This window comes from Epinephelus lanceolatus, chromosome 14, assembly GCF_041903045.1.
Source record: "Epinephelus lanceolatus isolate andai-2023 chromosome 14, ASM4190304v1, whole genome shotgun sequence".
NCBI lineage: Eukaryota > Metazoa > Chordata > Actinopteri > Perciformes > Serranidae > Epinephelus > Epinephelus lanceolatus.
In genome coordinates, this window is record NC_135747.1 from 16,432,799 (window position 1) to 16,452,352 (window position 19,554).

General features: G+C 41.2%; 2 protein-coding genes across 2 annotated transcripts; both read right to left on the bottom strand.

Annotated features, from left to right (window-relative positions):
- Positions 1 to 3,726: 3,726 nt before the first annotated feature.
- Positions 3,727 to 4,671, bottom strand: LOC117251016 (olfactory receptor 4E1-like). The gene has a single exon (XM_033616965.2). It carries the CDS (start codon positions 4,669 to 4,671, stop codon positions 3,727 to 3,729), a length of 945 nt encoding a protein of 314 aa, XP_033472856.2.
- A 7,248-nt stretch (positions 4,672 to 11,919) lies between these two features.
- On the bottom strand, positions 11,920 to 12,867 carry LOC117250670 (olfactory receptor 4B13-like). Its single transcript, XM_033616670.2, has one exon. It carries the CDS (start codon positions 12,865 to 12,867, stop codon positions 11,920 to 11,922), a length of 948 nt encoding a protein of 315 aa, XP_033472561.2.
- Between the last annotated feature and the right edge of the window lie 6,687 nt (positions 12,868 to 19,554).

Genomic DNA, 19,554 nt, shown 5'->3' on the forward strand with positions numbered 1-19,554 from the left:
TTGTTTTCAGTGGTAAAGTAAAACTGAAGAGACACTGGCTACTGAGCCTGTTTGTGTGAATTAGCTACCGGACTGGGTCTCCAGAGTGGTGTTGTTTTATTAATTGCTCTCAAGGGAGAGTGGAGTTAATGACCTGTTGACCAGTTCTATCATAATTACTGCATATACTCTATGGAGCGCCCTAAAATAACAGCTACAGTTTCCCCTCTGAGGTACTCATGATTGAAGGGAAGCTATTTCACAGCTTTTGCTGTCAACAGGTGAAGTCAGTTTTGAATGAGAATAACTATATTTTCAGACTCTAAAACATGACATTCTGAATCATTTCAATGATCCTTCCTCTAATCGTACAAAGCATCAAAGCATTTCCTCAGTACACCATCCCATGAGACCAGCATAAACTGACCATTGGATGATAATTAGCTGGCTGTAGCCATCCCTGTTCCCTGTGGCCTGATGTTTTCCACTGAATCTCACCAGGGAGGTCACAGTAATTATACCCATTACAGCAGCCTTTCATCAGCTACGGTAACAATATGCAAGTCAATCTGCAGATTGGTAATTATATCACTTGAATTTCATCACTGTGATTGTCATTTGCTGTCCATTCATCCCCATGAGGTGTAAGATACACACACCCACATGCACACACAAATCAAAACAATCTTGTCTATCAGGACACAATTACTTTGAACTTTACAGCCACGTTATGACTTTTTAAACTAAAAGTCTAAATGACAACTAACAGGCAGAGGTCAAGGCCAAGGAGAACAGTCTTTTCTTAAGTTTCTCCTATGAACTCATCTAATCTAATGTGACAAATATGACACTGTAGTTACAGTTGAATTTTTCTCCTCACTTTCCCTCTTCCCTTGTAAGACAGTCTCATACAGCGCGCAGACACAATAACAGAAAATCCTGAACAATACCCTGCGGTGTGCTATGTGTTGACCCTGTGTTAGAGAGGTATTGGCTCAGTTGTATAGCAGGCCACATAGTGCTGTATTGGATACTGTAAGGTAGAAGAAAACATGACTAAACAAACATACTTAAATTTTGTAAAGCAAAGCTGTAAGCAAATACTGGGCAGTATAATTAAAGAATAATATCCACTAGTCTACATGTGCCCTAATGTCTATAGTAAAGGTTACCAAAATAACATAGAGATGATAAAAGCTTGTTGCTCCTAGTATTTGATATATAGAAACAGACAGAGGAAAGTGGCAAGTGTAATTTTAATGGACCTTTGACTGCTGTCAGCACAAGGACAGAGGAGACAGTGAAAGGCTGTTTCCACACATTGCGTAAGTAACAGTTAGTAAAAACAAATGTTAATTGTGTCCAGTATTTTATCAGAGGACTAAAACTAAATCAATATCAGGTGTCAGAATTAAAATAGGATTCATCGGTAACACATCTCAACCCTATGCAGTTTGCTTATTACAAATATTTTAGACTGCCATTAGTTAATTAGTCTTAAAATCTCCCATGACCCTGTTTGATTCTTGACAGTGGTATGTATATACAGTACAGGCCAAAAGTTTGGACACACCTTCTCATTCAATGCGTTTTCTTTATTTTCATGACTATTTACATTGTAGATTCTCACTGAAGGCATCAAAACTATGAATGAACACATGTGGAGTTATGTACTTAACAAAAAAAGGTGAAATAACTGAAAACATGTTTTATATTCTAGTTTCTTCAAAATAGCCACCCTTTGCTCTGATTACTGCTTTGCACACTCTTGGCATTCTCTCCATGAGCTTCAAGAGGTAGTCACCTGAAATGGTTTTCCAACAGTCTTGAAGGAGTTCCCAGAGGTGTTTAGCACTTGTTGGCCCCTTTGCCTTCACTCTGCGGTCCAGCTCACCCCAAACCATCTCGATTGGGTTCAGGTCCGGTGACTGTGGAGGCCAGGTCATCTGCCGCAGCACTCCATCACTCTCCTTCTTGGTCAAATAGCCCTTACACAGCCTGGAGGTGTGTTTGGGGTCATTGTCCTGTTGAAAAATAAATGATCGTCCAACTAAACGCAAACCGGATGGGATGGCATGTCGCTGCAGGATGCTGTGGTAGCCATGCTGGTTCAGTGTGCCTTCAATTTTGAATAAATCCCCAACAGTGTCACCAGCAAAACACCCCCACACCATCACACCTCCTCCTCCATGCTTCACAGTGGGAACCAGGCATGTGGAATCCATCCGTTCACCTTTTCTGCGTCTCACAAAGACACGGCGGTTGGAACCAAAGATCTCAAATTTGGACTCATCAGACCAAAGCACGGATTTCCACTGGTCTAATGTCCATTCCTTGTGTTTCTTGGCCCAAACAAATCTCTTCTGCTTGTTGCCTCTCCTTAGCAGTGGTTTCCTAGCAGCTATTTGACCATGAAGGCCTGATTGGCACAGTCTCCTCTTAACAGTTGTTCTAGAGATGGGTCTGCTGCTAGAACTCTGTGTGGCATTCATCTGGTCTCTGATCTGAGCTGCTGTTAACTTGCCATTTCTGAGGCTGGTGACTCGGATGAACTTATCCTCAGAAGCAGAGGTGACTCTTGGTCTTCCTTTCCTGGGTCGGTCCTCATGTGTGCCAGTTTCGTTGTAGCGCTTGATGGTTTTTGCGACTCCACTTGGGGACACATTTAAAGTTTTTGCAATTTTCCGGACTGACTGACCTTCATTTCTTAAAGTAATGATGGCCACTCGTTTTTCTTTAGTTAGCTGATTGGTTCTTGCCATAATATGAATTTTAACAGTTGTCCAATAGGGCTGTCGGCTGTGTATTAACCTGACTTCTGCACAACACAACTGATGGTCCCAACCCCATTGATAAAGCAAGAAATTCCACTAATTAACCCTGATAAGGCACACCTGTGAAGTGGAAACCATTTCAGGTGACTACCTCTTGAAGCTCATGGAGAGAATGCCAAGAGTGTGCAAAGCAGTAATCAGAGCAAAGGGTGGCTATTTTGAAGAAACTAGAATATAAAACATGTTTTCAGTTATTTCACCTTTTTTTGTTAAGTACATAACTCCACATGTGTTCATTCATAGTTTTGATGCCTTCAGTGAGAATCTACAATGTAAATAGTCATGAAAATAAAGAAAACGCATTGAATGAGAAGGTGTGTCCAAACTTTTGGCCTGTACTGTATATAAAAAAAGGTCACACATATTGACTCTCTTATTTTACCTTTATTATCATCATTTTTCATAACCAATACACAGTGGAAGCAGATTGAGTAAGGTGCTGTACACAAAGGGTTTGGATTTATATTTGCCTGAGTTAGAGTATTCAAACACTGCATAAACTATTCATACAGCAGAGTCTGATTTATAGCCCTATGGATGCTTTCAGCTTAAGAGAAAGTGTTCAGTCTGGTCAGGGGACAACATAACACCAGTTGAGAATGAGAGCATTTTGATGGAGCTTGAAAACTGTTCTGGAGCCAGAGATTAACATGAAGTTTATAAAACAGTTTTCCATTGCGCTCTGCTCCTAGGAAAGAAAAATAGTGATATCCCTGTTTGGAATAGTCCCAAGTATTACACTCATTTCAGGTGCTTGCGTACTGTAAGCTTCATGTATTGCTTCATGCATTTCATGTTTAAAATCCGGGTGTTTGATGATAATATATACAGGATGGATGATAGAAACTGCCGACTCACTCTGTATACAGACCACTATGGTGTTACAGACAGGACATCACGCTAATTCTACAAATCAGGCCTTCAGTCTCAACCTTAATCTTTGACCTGCCATCATACACAGAGTTGCCATTCTGTTTCGAATTTTAGTCAGGATTAGTCCATAGATAATCGGGTTGAGAATAGGGGGCATCACAAGAAAATGTAAGGCCATGAAGTTCCTTAAATTCTGTGGTATAGCTGCTGATCCATACCTCGAGTACATTGTATCAAAGAGTAAAGCAGCTGTGACATTAAACAGACATAACAGATGTGGCACACATGTCTGTGTGAACTTTCTCCTCCCCTCTTTGGATTTTAAAGATGACTGTACCAACTGCACATACGAACATACAATCAAGAGGACATGAGCACAATAGAAAGCAATAACAATCAATCCAACTATGCTATTTGTTCTGGTTGAGCCACAGGCAAGTTTAACAATTGACCAGTTCTCACAATAGAGTTTATCTATGCGGGAGCCACATAATTTCAGTGTGGATGTCAAAGTTACAACCATACACTGACACATTAGAGGTACAACCCAGGTAAAAGCTATTAACGCAGCAGTCCTTCGCACAGACATCACAGAGTGATACTCCAGGGGTCGACATATGGCCACATATCTGTCATAGGCCATAAGAGCTAAAATAGAGAAATCACCTGTTGCATAGGAGTATATAACAAAGACTTGCAAAAGGCATGCTGTATATGATATTACTTGAACGTCAGACAGCAGATCAAAGACAAATTTAGGATAAAAGCCAGCAGCTCCATAGAGTCCATTGAAGCACAGATTACACAAAAAAACATACATGGGTTCATGTAAGTTGTGATCCAAGATTATGGTTAAAATGAGAGACACATTTACCACCAGGATTAGACAATAACACAGTAAACTGAAAGAGAAAAGTAAGATTCTATAGTTGACTGTCACACTATAGCCAGAAAGTGTAAATAGAACTACACCAGACATATTCATTTTGCAGTAATCCTCAAAAATCAGAGCAGTCAAAGTTATAAACAGTATTCAATAGACAGATTGTAATGCTGTAAAAAAAAAAGGTTAAACACTCATTGTTAGTTAGGAATATATACTGTGCATGTTGGACATTACATGTCCAGACATCTCACTGTTGTACAGTGGCATTTATGGTAGATGTTAGAGGGAGCTCCCTCCCTACAGCAGACGTATCATCAGCTGGCAGCAAATCATTGTACAGTGTTACGTTATTGAAGGTTTTCTTGATTGAAATATATTGGTGGAGAAAAAAAGACGTTACTAATTCAACTGTCATTCATAACTTAAAGATATTTAACCCTTTTATTAGAATTGTTAATGGTGAAATGTTTTAGGCTAAACTGATTATAAAAACACTCATGACCACATTAGGGGCTCTAGTTTCGCAGACCGGGCGAGGCAGGGGCACAGCGCACCTGCGCTTCGCCAACTGGGTGTGGCCAGGCGGATTTTGCAAGTTTGGCACACCGTGCGCCCTGGCGCAGCTACTCCTCTTTCCCACCTCCGTCCCTCCTACCTGCTCAAGTCAGAAAGAGGGAGGAGAGAAGGTGTGGAGTGGGTTTTACACACATCACACCAATCAAATGAGCCCCTCTCTTCGCCCTTAAATGCGCCGCGCGAAGGCGTAATGAGAGTTTACTAAATTCGCCATGGCAGAAGAGAGCAGCAGCGTCAGACGGCCAAATTTCTCCCAGGAGGAAACTGATGTTTTGGTCCAAGCTCGCAGTGTCCGAATATACGGAACTGCGAGCAGACCTCCATGGGCTGATAATGCAAAGGTAGCCTGGGAGGAGGTCACCACAATTGTAAATCAATGTTGCGTTTCTCTCGTGCGCGCGCGCTCTCTCTTTCTCTCTCGCAGTCTCACTCTGTTTCTTTTCTTTTGACTTTTCTAAGATGACAGATGCTGAATATATACTCCCTATCTGATGCTGTGGCTGTTTGTGGTTGGCTGAGAGGGATGTGAACTCATTAATTTGCAGCTGTGTTAATCAAATCAGGTTCGGTTTCCATTACGCGTGCCAAACGTGCCAAACGGTGCCAATCCCCTTTGACCTGACATCAAATATGATGGGACAGTCGATATAAAGATACATTTATGTGCTGATTGCAGATAGTTGCATTGAATAGTGGTTTTGTGGCTATTTATTGCATCGTTAATGTGCCTGATATTCTGGAAACCTGCCTGTGAGGTTTTGGTGACGTGTGCGCACTGTCCGCCGGTCAGCCAAACTTTGGCTTACACCGGCTGCGCTCCCCCTGCGCTGACAGTAGACGTGGTTTCAGCTGGTGAGCTTTTAGCGCACCTTCAGCGAAGCCTTTTGGCACGAAACTGTCACTGCGCCAAGCTGGATCTATCAACACCTCCCCCTGCTGCGCCGCCACACCCATCTCAGCGCACCTCGGTCTGCCAAACTACCAAACTGAGCGTGCCTCGGGTTGCACTGCTCAAAACTAGCTCTGCGCGGTGTTCGCCACCCTGCGCCACCCTGCACTGCGCCGGGAAACTAGAGCCCTAGGTGGCCCAGAGAATGTCAACATCTGCTCACAAGTTATGTGCCATTTGTTGTACGCCATTGTCTGCCCTCAACAACCATGCAAGCCAAGGCTTTTGGTGCCTTGGCTGGCTGCACCAGATCAAGCCAGGTGTTGGAGCATGCAGCAGTTCTCCTATTCACACAGAACCAGTAGTACCAGTAGTATTGTATTGTCTGAGGATGACTCATTTTAGTAACTATCTACAGTAAAAAAGAAAAAAACAAGCAAAGAAACAAACAAAAATCATTTTATACACGGGGCCTTCAAAGTGCTCTCTGAAACTAGACCTGGCATGGCTTGTGTCCAAAAGATGAAACAATCTAAACTTTGTCGTAGAGCTAAACCAAATACATCATTGGAAAGGTCTCAACCTGGAGAGTAACATATGTCAGTATGAAGATTCTACATGGCTCCTGCTTTCAGCTATTCACCTTAGAACTTTGGCCTCAGTGCATATTTGAGGGCTTATAACTCAGCAACAAAAGGGGGTACAGACATGGGACCAACTGTTATAGAGAGCTCTTGACCTCAGCTATCATGTGAGTGTAGTCAACAACTGGGGGTGCTGTCAGATATGGGTAAAATATGGATTAAAAATAATTTTCACCCATTTAGAAATTAGATATTTAAAATCTGATTACACAAGTGTGTTTACGACCCCCTTTAAGTCCACAGTGTACTCTCAATTCAGTATTTACAACTTCCAAATCTGGGAACAACACTTATCTTTTTAAAAAACTACAATTCCCTGGGACCATGCCATGCAGCTTGATACATATCAGCAACATAGTTGTAGTTCTTCTGATTTGCAAAGTAGGGTTCTAAATAGGGTTGTAAAAAGATATATCTAATATCTAGTAAAGCCGAACTAGTAAACACACTACACCTAGATTATTAACTATGTTAAGAAAAAGTAAAGATGTCGGCTAATTTTCGATATTTAAGCTAATATGCTAGAAACAGCGTTTTTGGGACGGTAGGTTTATTGTGGCTTGTAAAATAGAGTTGTAAAAAGATAGATGTACTGAATATATCTAATATCTAGTAAAGCCTAACTAGTAATGAAACTGCACCTAGATGAAATATGTCAAGAAAAAGTAAGGATGATGGTTAATTTTAGATATTTTAGGAAGTTCTCTAGAAACAGCGTTTTGGGACTGAATATTTGAATATATCAAATATCTAGTACAGCCGAACTATCATGTTATTATTATTATTATTATTATTATTATTATTATTATTATTATCATTATTATTATTATTATTATTATTATTGTTGTTGTTGGGAAATTATAACAGAGGAATATATTTGCCGTTTTAATATCAAGAACACTTTCGTGTTTTTGTGTGTATACGGAATGTTGTTGAATCAGGGAATCCGTGTGTCCACCACGAAAAAGGATCCTAATTGACTTTACATTGGCATTGTTTCCGTGGTACCGGCACGTAATTTCAACCCATTACACGCTGCCACCACGGAATTCGGTGTTAAGAGGTCGTGGTCATTTCACGTATTTAATGCTAGTTTCCGGGGATTCCTGTTTTTCTCCCATTTTAAGGACAACTTTTCTCTCCTTTCCACTGCCATCACCTCTCAGTCACTATTAACTCTTCACATAGTGATGAGTTTTACACCTGTCAGAGAGTAAGAACACTTCCAATTGTCAGGACTGAGCACCATCTTCCATTCTGAACCCACCACATGACTAAAAGTTGACCAACTTGACAACACATGCAGCATTAAGAAAAAAAATTCACCAGTATGCTGACACACAAAAACACCAATTTGATGATGTGCAGCATTTAGAAAAGGCGCTGCAAGAAGCTCATAACACAAAACAGAAACTGTTTCCTGAGGGGGAACTAACAAGTGATGCATATAGCTGGGACACACTTGTTGCCATGGGTCATGGACTTTAAGGTAGCGACTGTAGCAACTAGAATTCAGCCAGCACAAACCCCAGCACCAAGTATACACCCCAACTCTCCGTGGGATCAGCAAACTTTCTGTTGCTGCTGTTACATCGGTTAGACTCAGAAACCAGCCCGCTGTTACCCCCGGTGCCGGGTGTGCACTGGCTGACTTCAAGTCACTATAGCTGTTAACTTAAGTTAACAGTTTAGTTATGTAAACTCAAAAGGTCGGAAAGGATTTATATAATTTGATATGCCCATTCCACTTTAAAATGTTCAAGGCTACTTCCATTCTTTAAACTACTTCTTCTTCATCTTCTTCTCTTTTTAATACAATCAAAAAAAAGGTGTAAACAGGGCTAAAATATTGTCAAGGCCTCTGCGCACCAAAGCACAAGCCACGACAAACCAACTTACACAGCAGTCCTTTGCACAGACATTACTAAGTGTTAGGCCCACTCCAGGGGTCGACACATCTGTCATAGGTCATAAGAGCTAAAACAGAATGGTCAACCATTGAATGAACACATTTGCAAAAGGCATCCTGCATTTGATGTAACACAAATATCTGACAAGGGATTGAAACAAATTTACGGTAAAGGGCTGCAGTCCCATAAAGTCCACTGATGCACAGATTACACAAACCAGTACATGGGTTTTGATCCAATATTATGGTTAAAATAAGAGACACATTTACCACCACAATATCAGTATAAAGTGAGAGAAAAAAAGTGTGCATGCCACCTAGGTAGTCATAGTGGTTGAGAGAAGAGCCAAGGCCTGCAGAGCATTCTGGAGGCTTCAAATCCAGGGGTGTGTGGACTTCTGCACTCCCTCTGGGTCTCCAACATGCTCTATAGGCCCTAGCTCTCCTCTCACCTTCAGCGAGCTCCTCCAACTTTTGTCTGTTTTCTCGTTCCAGCGAGCACAGACCCTGAAAAGGAGCTGGACATGTCCAAGAGATAGAACCATATGAACAGGCAGGGAATGGACCATGATGCTGCCGTACATATGTCCTCAGTCTCACCCTGCTGATGAAGGCTGCCAACACTGTCACTCCACGTGTAGAGTGTGCATGCACCACAGACAGAGGGTCCCTGCCCACCTGCCTGTAGGCTTGGGATATGCACTCACATAGCTACTCAAGGTGTTTCTTGGATAGGGCCTTACCGGTCATCTGATGGGTGTGATCAACATAACATGCCAACACATGAAATGGGCAGAACAGATGCAATTTTGCCTTCTTGTCCCCCTCATGGGGTGAAGGACAAAAAACATCTAACTGTATTACTCTCAATCTGAATGAACTCCTTATGTTCTTCGGTACCAAGGAAAGATTTGGTCTGAGACAAGCCCCACTGCAGTCACCACAAAGCAGTGAGCAACTGGGGTGCACCGATAGGGCAGTTAGTTTACATGCTCTATTAGATAAGGTCAACACAAGCAGCAAAGGTATCATGAATGACAACGCCCTCACAGTGGAGCGCTCCAGAGGCTCAAAGGACTCCTTCATGATATGTTGCACAAATGCAGTCATTATTTTCTGCAGTCATTCCTGAACTTCTTTTTTTCATGAAAAATACAATATAGCAATGTGATGTTTGGTCATGCAGCCGTGTTGCTGGAAAAATATGATTCTGAAAATTGCTCTGCCACCCGAAAGCCTTTTCCCACTTCTTACAGAGCATAGTCCTTTTACCATATTAATGTGAACACAGACTGTGGAAGGCCTGTATTGTCCCCCTGCCTAAGAAAGGACATCCTAGCACTCTCCGTAATTATAGGCCTGTTGCATGAACTGCACATGTCATGAAAACCTCTGAGAGACTAGTTTTGCAGCACCTGAGGACCCTGGCAACTAATTTTCTAAACCTTGTGCAATTTGAATACCTGGCATACGTGGGGGATGGCAGGGTCTTGGGTGATGCTGGTGCTACTGATAAGCAGTAACTCACTCTACTGGCATAATTTGTCTTACTCTCTACATCCTGGACCTATTTAGTAGAGTGTCCACACACCTTCTCATATACATATACATAGAGGTATACCGGTGGCTTTACGGCCTACATTTTATTTAATTTAGCGAGTCTAATAGAGCCATATCATTGATTATCTCTGATTCCCACGGTCAGTTTGGTCATTGCGACAGTCCGACGCAACACCACTGACGCTAGGTGGCGCCAAGCTGAAAAAAGTAAAGGACTGTTTTCATCTCACTTGATAGTGTGGTACTTGTAAAAAGTAAAGGACTGTTTTCATCTTAGTTGATAGTGTGGTACTTGTAAAAAGTAAAGCTTAATTTTCCAAAAACCTACCTGACACCTGAAAATGTTGGAGTCATCTGAGAAGTTTTGGAGATGAAATGTTTCCAAATTGAACTGAAAGTCCAGGTTGTAGAGAGTGAAGAGAAATTATGCCAGTAGAGTCAGTTGCTGCTTATCAGTAGCACCAGCATCACCCAAGAACCTGCCATCCACCACATGTGCCAGGTATTCTAGAAAATTAGTCGCCAGGGTCCCCAGGTGCTGCAAAACCAGTCTCTCAGAGGTTTTCATGACATGTGCAGTTAGTGCGACAGGCCTATAATTACTGAGAGTGCTGAGATGTCCTTTCTTTGGCTAGTGGGACAATGCAGGCCTTCCATAGCCTGGGGTCATATCAATATGTTAAAAAGACTAAAGACAGTGAGCCTTGCTCTGTCAGAAGTGAAAAATAAACCTTTTCCAACATCACTAAAGCTGTCTTATGTACATGTTATCAAAGTCAGGTGTATTTCCAGAGGCTTTCAGGTGGCAGAGCAATTTTCAAAATCATATAATGTGTCTAGTAGCAGGGCAGCATGACCAAACATCAGATTGCTATATTGTATTTTTCATGATGAAAAAGAGGTTCAGGAATGGCTGCAGAAAACAATGACTGCATTTGTGCAATTTAATACTTCATTCTTCATCAAAGTTATGAGTGTGTTGCTTTCCCTTTTGTTTATATCTGCCTGCAAGCCAGCACCTGACTAGAAGTATGTATTATCCTCTCACGTTTTTATTATATTTATTAACAATAGATGTTTCTTGATGAGAAATACATTCAGTGTGTTTAACTACTAGTAGTGTAGCTTGCTCATGTCAAGAAAAGCATAGATGTCGAAGCCAAAACCTAGGGCCCATTGACATAATTACTACATTACAGTATGCTACTATGCTTTTTCAAATTATTGTGTAATAGGTAGCATTAATAACTGTAATGTGCTAAAACAGAGGAGGGTCATGTAATATCAAATGCTCCACTATCTCTCACCATCAAAACCCTGATTTGATTTTATACTTTATTTCCGTTGATGACACAATGTGCCTATCTGAAAACACAGCACTTCTTTTATCTCACAGTAATCCTTTATCCTGTTTGTTGTCCATCAACAACTTAAATGCTTTTGCAAAGTGAAGTCTGTCACGGCTCTCTTGACATTAAAGCAGAGTTTATCAACTGCACATATGAACACACAATGACAAGGCACTGCCCAAATGTGAATATTTGAAAAATTATAATTATAGGTCCAACAACATCATCCTTCAGCAATATATACAAGCACAAAATTAAACAATCACATCCAAAATAATGGATTCATTTTTCCATGTGAGATGATTCAGTCATATCTTGGAGATCATTAACATTACAAAGGCCTAATTGAGGTACAACAGGAGAATTACACTAACAACCATGGGTTGAGCCACATAGTGATTTTTGGAATGTTTACACAATCTAAACCTTGAATCTCAATTTAAATCTTTGACCTGCCATCATACACAAATATATCATTCTGTTTCGAATTCTAGTCAGAATCAGTCCATAAATAATAGGGTTTATAATCGGTGGAATTATGAGAAATTGTAAGGCCATGAAGTTCCTTAAATTCTGTGGTATAGCTGCTGATCCATACCTTGAGTACATAATATCAAAAAGCAAAGCAGCTGTGACATTGAACAGACATAACAGATGTGGCACACATGTCTGTGTGAACTTTCTCCTCCCCTCTTTGGATTTTAAAGATGACTGTACCAACTGCACATATGAACATGCAATCAAGAGGACATGAGCACAATAGAAAGCAATAAATATCAATCCAACTATGTAATTTGCTCTTGTTGAGCCACAGGCAAGTTTAACGATTGACCAGTTCTCACAATAGAGTTTATCTATGTGGGAGCCACATAATTTCAGTGTGGATGTCAAAGTTACAACCATAACTTCAGAGCAGAAAGGTACAAGCCAGGACAAACCAATTAACACAGCAATCCTTTGCACAGACATCACAGAGTGATACTCCAGAGGTCGACATATGGCCACATATCTGTCATAGGCCATGAGAACTAGAATAGAGTAGTCGATTTGTGAACTGGAGTATATAACAAAGACTTGCAAAAGGCATGCTGTATATGATATTACTTGAACGTCAGACAGCAGATCAAAGACAAATTTAGGATAAAAGCCAGCAGCTCCATAGAGTCCATTGATGCACAAAGAACACAAAAAAACATACATGGGTTTATGTAAATTTTGATCCAAAATTATGGTTAAAATGAGAGACACATTTACCACCATGATTAGACAATAACACAGTAAAGTGAGAGAGAAAAATGTAACTTTGTAGTTGACAGTGGCACTGAAGCCAGACAGAGAAAATATAACTAAATTGGATGTATTACTCATTTTGCAGTAATGCTCCAAGATCAAAACTGTCAAAGTTATAAACCATATTTAGAAAACAGGATGCAATGCTGTACAAAGGTTAAAACAGTTATGTCAGGAATATGTTCTGTATACGTTGAGCACTACATGTCCAAACATCTGACTGTTGTACAGTGTTAGCGCTGGAAATTTATGGTTGGTTGTTAAAGGGAGCTCCCTCTCTACAGCTGGCGTGTCATTGGCTGGCAGCCCAGAGGTTAAAAAAAAGACGGAAACAAAAGAAATAATCAATGTACAGTGTTATATTGTTGATGATTTTCTCAACTGAAATATACTGATGGAGACGAGTATACAGATGGAACCAATGTTAACTAAAATCACAGTCCATAAGAATTTATAATGCAAAATAACAAATACATTGTTGAGTATCAGCTTTAATATCAACTGGTCCATTTTATACTGTAGTAATAGAGTGAGTACTTTAACTTAGGCACTGTTTTTTTAACACAGAGCCATTTAACCATTGGAAACTGTTTGGAAAATGCAGAACTTTTAAAATAAATAATTGGCAGGTGATTCGATGAACCATCTGTCTATCACCGTCTATGACAGGCTAAATTCCTGCCAAGGAGGAGTGAGTAGTAGTACATACTAAGTTCAATGATGACGCCCTTCTTGGCATCTGTGGACCCCATCACAGCATCTGCCGTGATTTCAAGTGGGAAAACGGGCTGCTAGCTCACGTCAACAAGTATTCCCCATGCTTGTCCAGGAGTAACCCGAGATGTTGTCTTTCCTGCCTCTGGCCACTGTCTGGTTCGAGTGATGGATGATGACTTGAGAAGTTGTTTGCCCCCACTCTGTACTCGTGCTGCCACCTGAGGCACCCCTGTGCCAGCACAACCTTGCACTAGACATCATGTTGTAACTAAGACATCCGCTGGAAAAAATTTTTTTTTTCACGGACCGTTTAGAGTTAATGAGTCATTACAGACACCGCTAACGGGGCTAACAGCTAACGGTTAGCCCAGCTAATCTATGATAACCATGTTATTAATTTCAGAACGTGATAGTAATGTTTGTTCAATCATTGTGTTTATAGACTTTACAAACACCAGATTAGTCTAAACGGTGATATAGTGACGTGAAAAATGTGAAATATTCATATATATATGTAGCTAAACTCCGCTGGTTTTCTACCCCCAAGTATTTGTAAACAAGGTGATTCCCTCTGAAGGGACACTAACAACTCAAAGTACACATCATCATCATCACCCCCGATAAGTTGGTTTTAATTCCTTATTTGATTCTATAAACACAGTCTGACCGTCTCAAGCTTTTATTTTGGTACTTCCGGTGACCGGCAGTGTGCATATTAGCTAAATATTTAGTTTTGCCCAGAACATTTAGATTTAACATTTAGATTTAGATTTAGATTTAGCATTTAGATTTAACATTTAGATTTATATTTAGCATTTAGATTTAATATTTAGATTTAACATTTAGATTTAGATTTTACATTTAGATTTAACATTTAGATTTAGCATTTAGATTTAGATTTAATATTTAAATTTAACATTTAGATTTAGATTTAAAATTTAGACTTAACATTTAACATTTAGGTGCCACATTTAATAATTACATTTAACTATTTAGTATATTTCTAAGTTAACAAATATTGCTGTAAATGTGGTAAAAGGTGACATTAAAAAATTCACAACACTTTTTTAAACATTGTTTTAAGCTAAATGTGGCAAAATGTTGATGTTATTTTCAGCGTGAGCCACTTCACAGATGGCACCCCATAGGTCATGCTTCACCAGATGTCTACCCAGATGAATACCTATGCTTGTGGTGGCCTCGCATTTTATTCATGCTACTTGCTGGCCCTGAAACTTTTTTGTGCTGCAACCTGCTGATGGCCTGATTCACCACTGTCTGTGCCCTCCACTCTCATCCTGTGTGGACATCCACTTTTGCATTCCTTATTAGTTGGTGCTTGGATTCCCTTCGCTCAAGTAGAAGATGGGTTTTCTCCTGCCTGTATCCAAGGCTGACGGGATTCAACAGAAGCGGTAGTGTGGTCTTTCCAAAGAGGCCTGAGTTGGAGAAGCAGTTAGGGAGGCCCAGCCACTTCCTGATCTATGTGTTGGAGATGCCATCCACTCTGCTGGTTGCAGATGATGGAATTTGCTCACTTTTCTCACCTTTTCAGGCCTCTCGCTACTTGACTGGCTTTGATGAGAATCATCTCTAAGATGGCCACAAAAAGAATGGGAGGGATAGAATATCCCATGGGAATGCTAATTTCCAAGCATTGCCATCCTGTCCTATAAGGCCTTGTACTGAAATACTTGACTGTGGTGTTGGTGACACTGGTTTATATGTGGAAAAATTCCAAAGAAAACCTAATGAGCTTATGTGGCACTGAGCCATTGGCATTTGCCAAGTCAAGCTACACCTAATCTCTCAAGACAGATTCTGCAATTTACATTGTAGAATCTGTCGGCAGCCCTGTGTGAAAGACGACTGGGGGGGGGCTTTGAGTTTGAACGATGCTGCGCTTTAGCCAATCACAATGGAGGGGGCGTGGCCGAGACGTGCAGGTGTCCCCAGGAAATGTGTACCTACAGAAATAGCAAGCTCCGCGTCCATAGCGACCGCTCCACCCAAAACGCCGTCTCGTCAACGTGAAATAAAACTATTTTTTCCAGCGGATGTCTGAGTTACAACATGATTGAGCTAACTGGAGTAGTTTCATGTCGTATCCGACAACGGGAGGCTTTAAACAGATGACGTCCTGATGTTAGCTTTGCTAACTGTCCCTGTCAGCTGCAGCCACTGATGCTTTCTAGACATCGTGATTTCCCATAACTAAATAAATACCACACATAGCAACACAAAACTGCTTTACTAGCTCAATCATGTTGTAACTAAGATATCCGCTGGAAAAAATATTTTATTCACGGATCGTTTATTGAGTTATTACCTTATTTTTATACAGTCTATGGTTATTACAGACAAACGGTTAGCCCAGCTAATCTACGATAACCATGTTATTAATTACAAAACGTGCACACAGAAATAGTAACGTTTGTTCAATCATTGTGTTTATAGACTTTACAAACATCAGATTAGTCTACACGGTGATATAGTGACGTGAAAAATGTGATATGCAGCTAAACTCTGCTGGTTTTCTACCCTAAGTATTTGTAAACAACACGGCGATTCCCTGGGGGCACCGCCGGAAGTGATGGCCGTGAGCGATGGCCGAGGCCCCTGCACTTCCGTTAGTCGAAAAACTCCGGGCTGTGCCTCCAGAGGTAAAGGAAGAAAAAAAAGTGGGTTTTTTTTATTTTTATTTTTATTTTTTTTTTACCGATGGATTTCCAGATTGAGCTACACCAAATATAAGTCACCCCTCTCATCACCCCTCTCTTTTGGCATGCTGTATTTGCTCCCAGATCATGGAAGAGAGTTCAATGCATCCTAAGAAGGGTTGGAGTGCAGTCTTTTGGCAACTTGTATAAGTGTACCCATTGCCCCTAAGGAAGCTGGTAATACTTCTGAACTGGCTGATAGAGGTGGAGGAATAGCTCTTTGGGAATGAAGACCCCAATTTGCTGTTGCCATCCTGATGGAATGGTCTGGTTCTTCCATGCAGTCCTCATAAGCTTCCAAATGATCTTTACTACTTGGGGGCAGTTCTAAAGCTGATTTGGCCCCTTTGATAACCTCTTCAGTCCTGCATATGAGGGAAGGTGTCAAAAGGGATGCTTGGGGGCTTTGGCATGTGCCCTGGTGAGCTGAGTGGTGTATCTTTGGTTGCGTCTTTGTATTGGCTATTGATGTACTGCACTAGTTCATCCTTGGAGATGTGTAGCCTTCCACTTTGCTTTTCATCATGCAAATGGCAGGCATTTTTGAAAAATCTTTTCTTTCCTTTTCTTTCCTTTTCTGTCAATTATAGATCCAGTCTTTTTTACATTGCTTGGCAAGCTTTTTTTTAGAACATATCCCACAGCACCTTCAGAGAAGCTTTGTCCACTGGGGCTGTTTCCCTCCATCTCTTGTGCAGCTGGCATCTGTGTTAACAAGCTTCTCAGTGTCCTCCTGCCTTTTTGTCTCAGGGCTGTGACTAGCTTTACTGTAGTTTTGCCAAACCTTTTCTTGCACTTTTTGTATACCATGTTGCCAAACATGTTTGGTTTGTGCTCAGCTTTCCCTTGCAAGGATTGCTCCAGGACTCCACTCATGTGTTTGTCGAGTCTGTACCATTCCTCTTGGCTATCTGCCTTTGGCCATTTGATTCTGCTGTGCCTCTCTGGTTGTTTATGACTGGCTTGCTATTTGTGTTTTCAAAGAGGGGCTGAAGTGCTTATTGGTCTGGTGGAGTGACTCCATGTCTTGGCCTGTTTGCTCTGCTGGCTAACTCCTTGAACTGCTGGTCCTGACCCTGTAGCTCTCTACCTGGCTTTGGGTCCTTTGGTCCTTTTTTGTACACCCTCCAGGAAATTTGAGAAGAGGGGCCCCTGATGGTCACTATTATTGGCACATTTTGCAATGACAACTACTAACCCCCATAAGGCCCCCTAAAGGCACTACACAGTACACTAAAACTTTCCCCAAAACCCTTTAAGTGGGGCCCCTTCTAGCTTGCATATGACAGCAGGATACAGTCAGCCAGCTACCTGTCACTGTAATACACACAACATTAGGTGTATCTGTCAGTGAGACCGTTGGGGTCTTGATGGACTTCTTTTCTCAGGGCCCCTCCAGAATCTAGGTTCACCACTGCCTACCTCAGTGTAAAAATGCTGATCAGGCTTTCTTCCACACTTTATTCTTCCTCCCTCTGAGTGAAGTCACTTTCGCTTCTTTTCCAAGGGAGCGAGGGGAGATTGAAACAGGAATGTTAGCTATACTTGTTGTTGCTGAAGTTTTTAATTAATTTGTCATTCTGTGCAAGGATTTTTAAAGAGATTTCTGTATGAAATGAACACTATTAAAACAAAGCACACAACCTTACACTTTTTGTGCACTGGTATTTTCTGTTAAATATGATAACTGCTTAAATACAGCACAATTATAAAAACAGTTTTATTAGTACACCAGTCAATGGTAATGAACAAATGTTAGAAACACTTTTTAATAATACAAATTCATAGCAGCAGAAAGTCCAGCCTCCTGAATGATCTTAAATTTTAATCAACACCTATGTGAGACAGAGTCGACAAAAACTGAAGCATAGTTGACAACAGACACTGAAACCCCAATTCCAAAAAAGTTGGGACCCTGTGTAAAACACCAATAGAACCAGAATGCAATGATCTGCAAATCCTTTTTTGACATACGTACAGTACAGGCCAAAAGTTTGGACACACCTTCTCATTCAATGCGTTTTCTTTATTTTCATGACTATTTACATTGTAGATTCTCACTGAAGGCATCAAAACTATGAATGAACACATGTGGAGTTATGTACTTAACAAAAAAAGGTGAAATAACTGAAAACATGTTTTATATTCTAGTTTCTTCAAAATAGCCACCCTTTGCTCTGATTACTGCTTTGCACACTCTTGGCATTCTCTCCATGAGCTTCAAGAGGTAGTCACCTGAAATGGTTTTCCAACAGTCTTGAAGGAGTTCCCAGAGGTGTTTAGCACTTGTTGGCCCCTTTGCCTTCACTCTGCGGTCCAGCTCACCCCAAACCATCTCGATTGGGTTCAGGTCCGGTGACTGTGGAGGCCAGGTCATCTGCCGCAGCACTCCATCACTCTCCTTCTTGGTCAAATAGCCCTTACACAGCCTGGAGGTGTGTTTGGGGTCATTGTCCTGTTGAAAAATAAATGATCGTCCAGCTAAACGCAAACCGGATGGGATGGCATGTCGCTGCAGGATGCTGTGGTAGCCATGCTGGTTCAGTGTGCCTTCAATTTTGAATAAATCCCCAACAGTGTCACCAGCAAAACACCCCCACACCATCACACCTCCTCCTCCATGCTTCACAGTGGGAACCAGGCATGTGGAATCCATCCGTTCACCTTTTCTGCATCTCACAAAGACACGGCGGTTGGAACCAAAGATCTCAAATTTGGACTCATCAGACCAAAGCACAGATGTCCACTGGTCTAATGTCCATTCCTTGTGTTTCTTGGCCCAAACAAATCTCTTCTGCTTGTTGCCTCTCCTTAGCAGTGGTTTCCTAGCAGCTATTTGACCATGAAGGCCTGATTCGCACAGTCTCCTCTTAACAGTTGTTTTAGAGATGGGTCTGCTGCTAGAACTCTGTGTGGCATTCATCTGGTCTCTGATCTGAGCTGCTGTTAACTTGCGATTTCTGAGGCTGGTGACTCGGATGAACTTATCCTCAGAAGCAGAGGTGACTCTTGGTCTTCCTTTCCTGGGTCGGTCCTCATGTGTGCCAGTTTCGTTGTAGCGCTTGATGGTTTTTGCGACTCCACTTGGGGACACATTTAAAGTTTTTGCAATTTTCCGGACTGACTGACCTTCATTTCTTAAAGTAATGATGGCCACTCGTTTTTCTTTAGTTAGCTGATTGGTTCTTGCCATAATATGAATTTTAACAGTTGTCCAATAGGGCTGTCGGCTGTGTATTAACCTGACTTCTGCACAACACAACTGATGGTCCCAACCCCATTGATAAAGCAAGAAATTCCACTAATTAACCCTGATAAGGCACACCTG

Bases quoted from the DNA above. Each gene is read 5' to 3' on its own strand.
- LOC117251016 (XM_033616965.2), bottom strand. From the start codon at position 4,671: ATGAATATGTCTGGTGTAGTTCTATTTACACTTTCTGGCTATAGTGTG.
- LOC117250670 (XM_033616670.2), bottom strand. From the start codon at position 12,867: ATGAGTAATACATCCAATTTAGTTATATTTTCTCTGTCTGGCTTCAGT.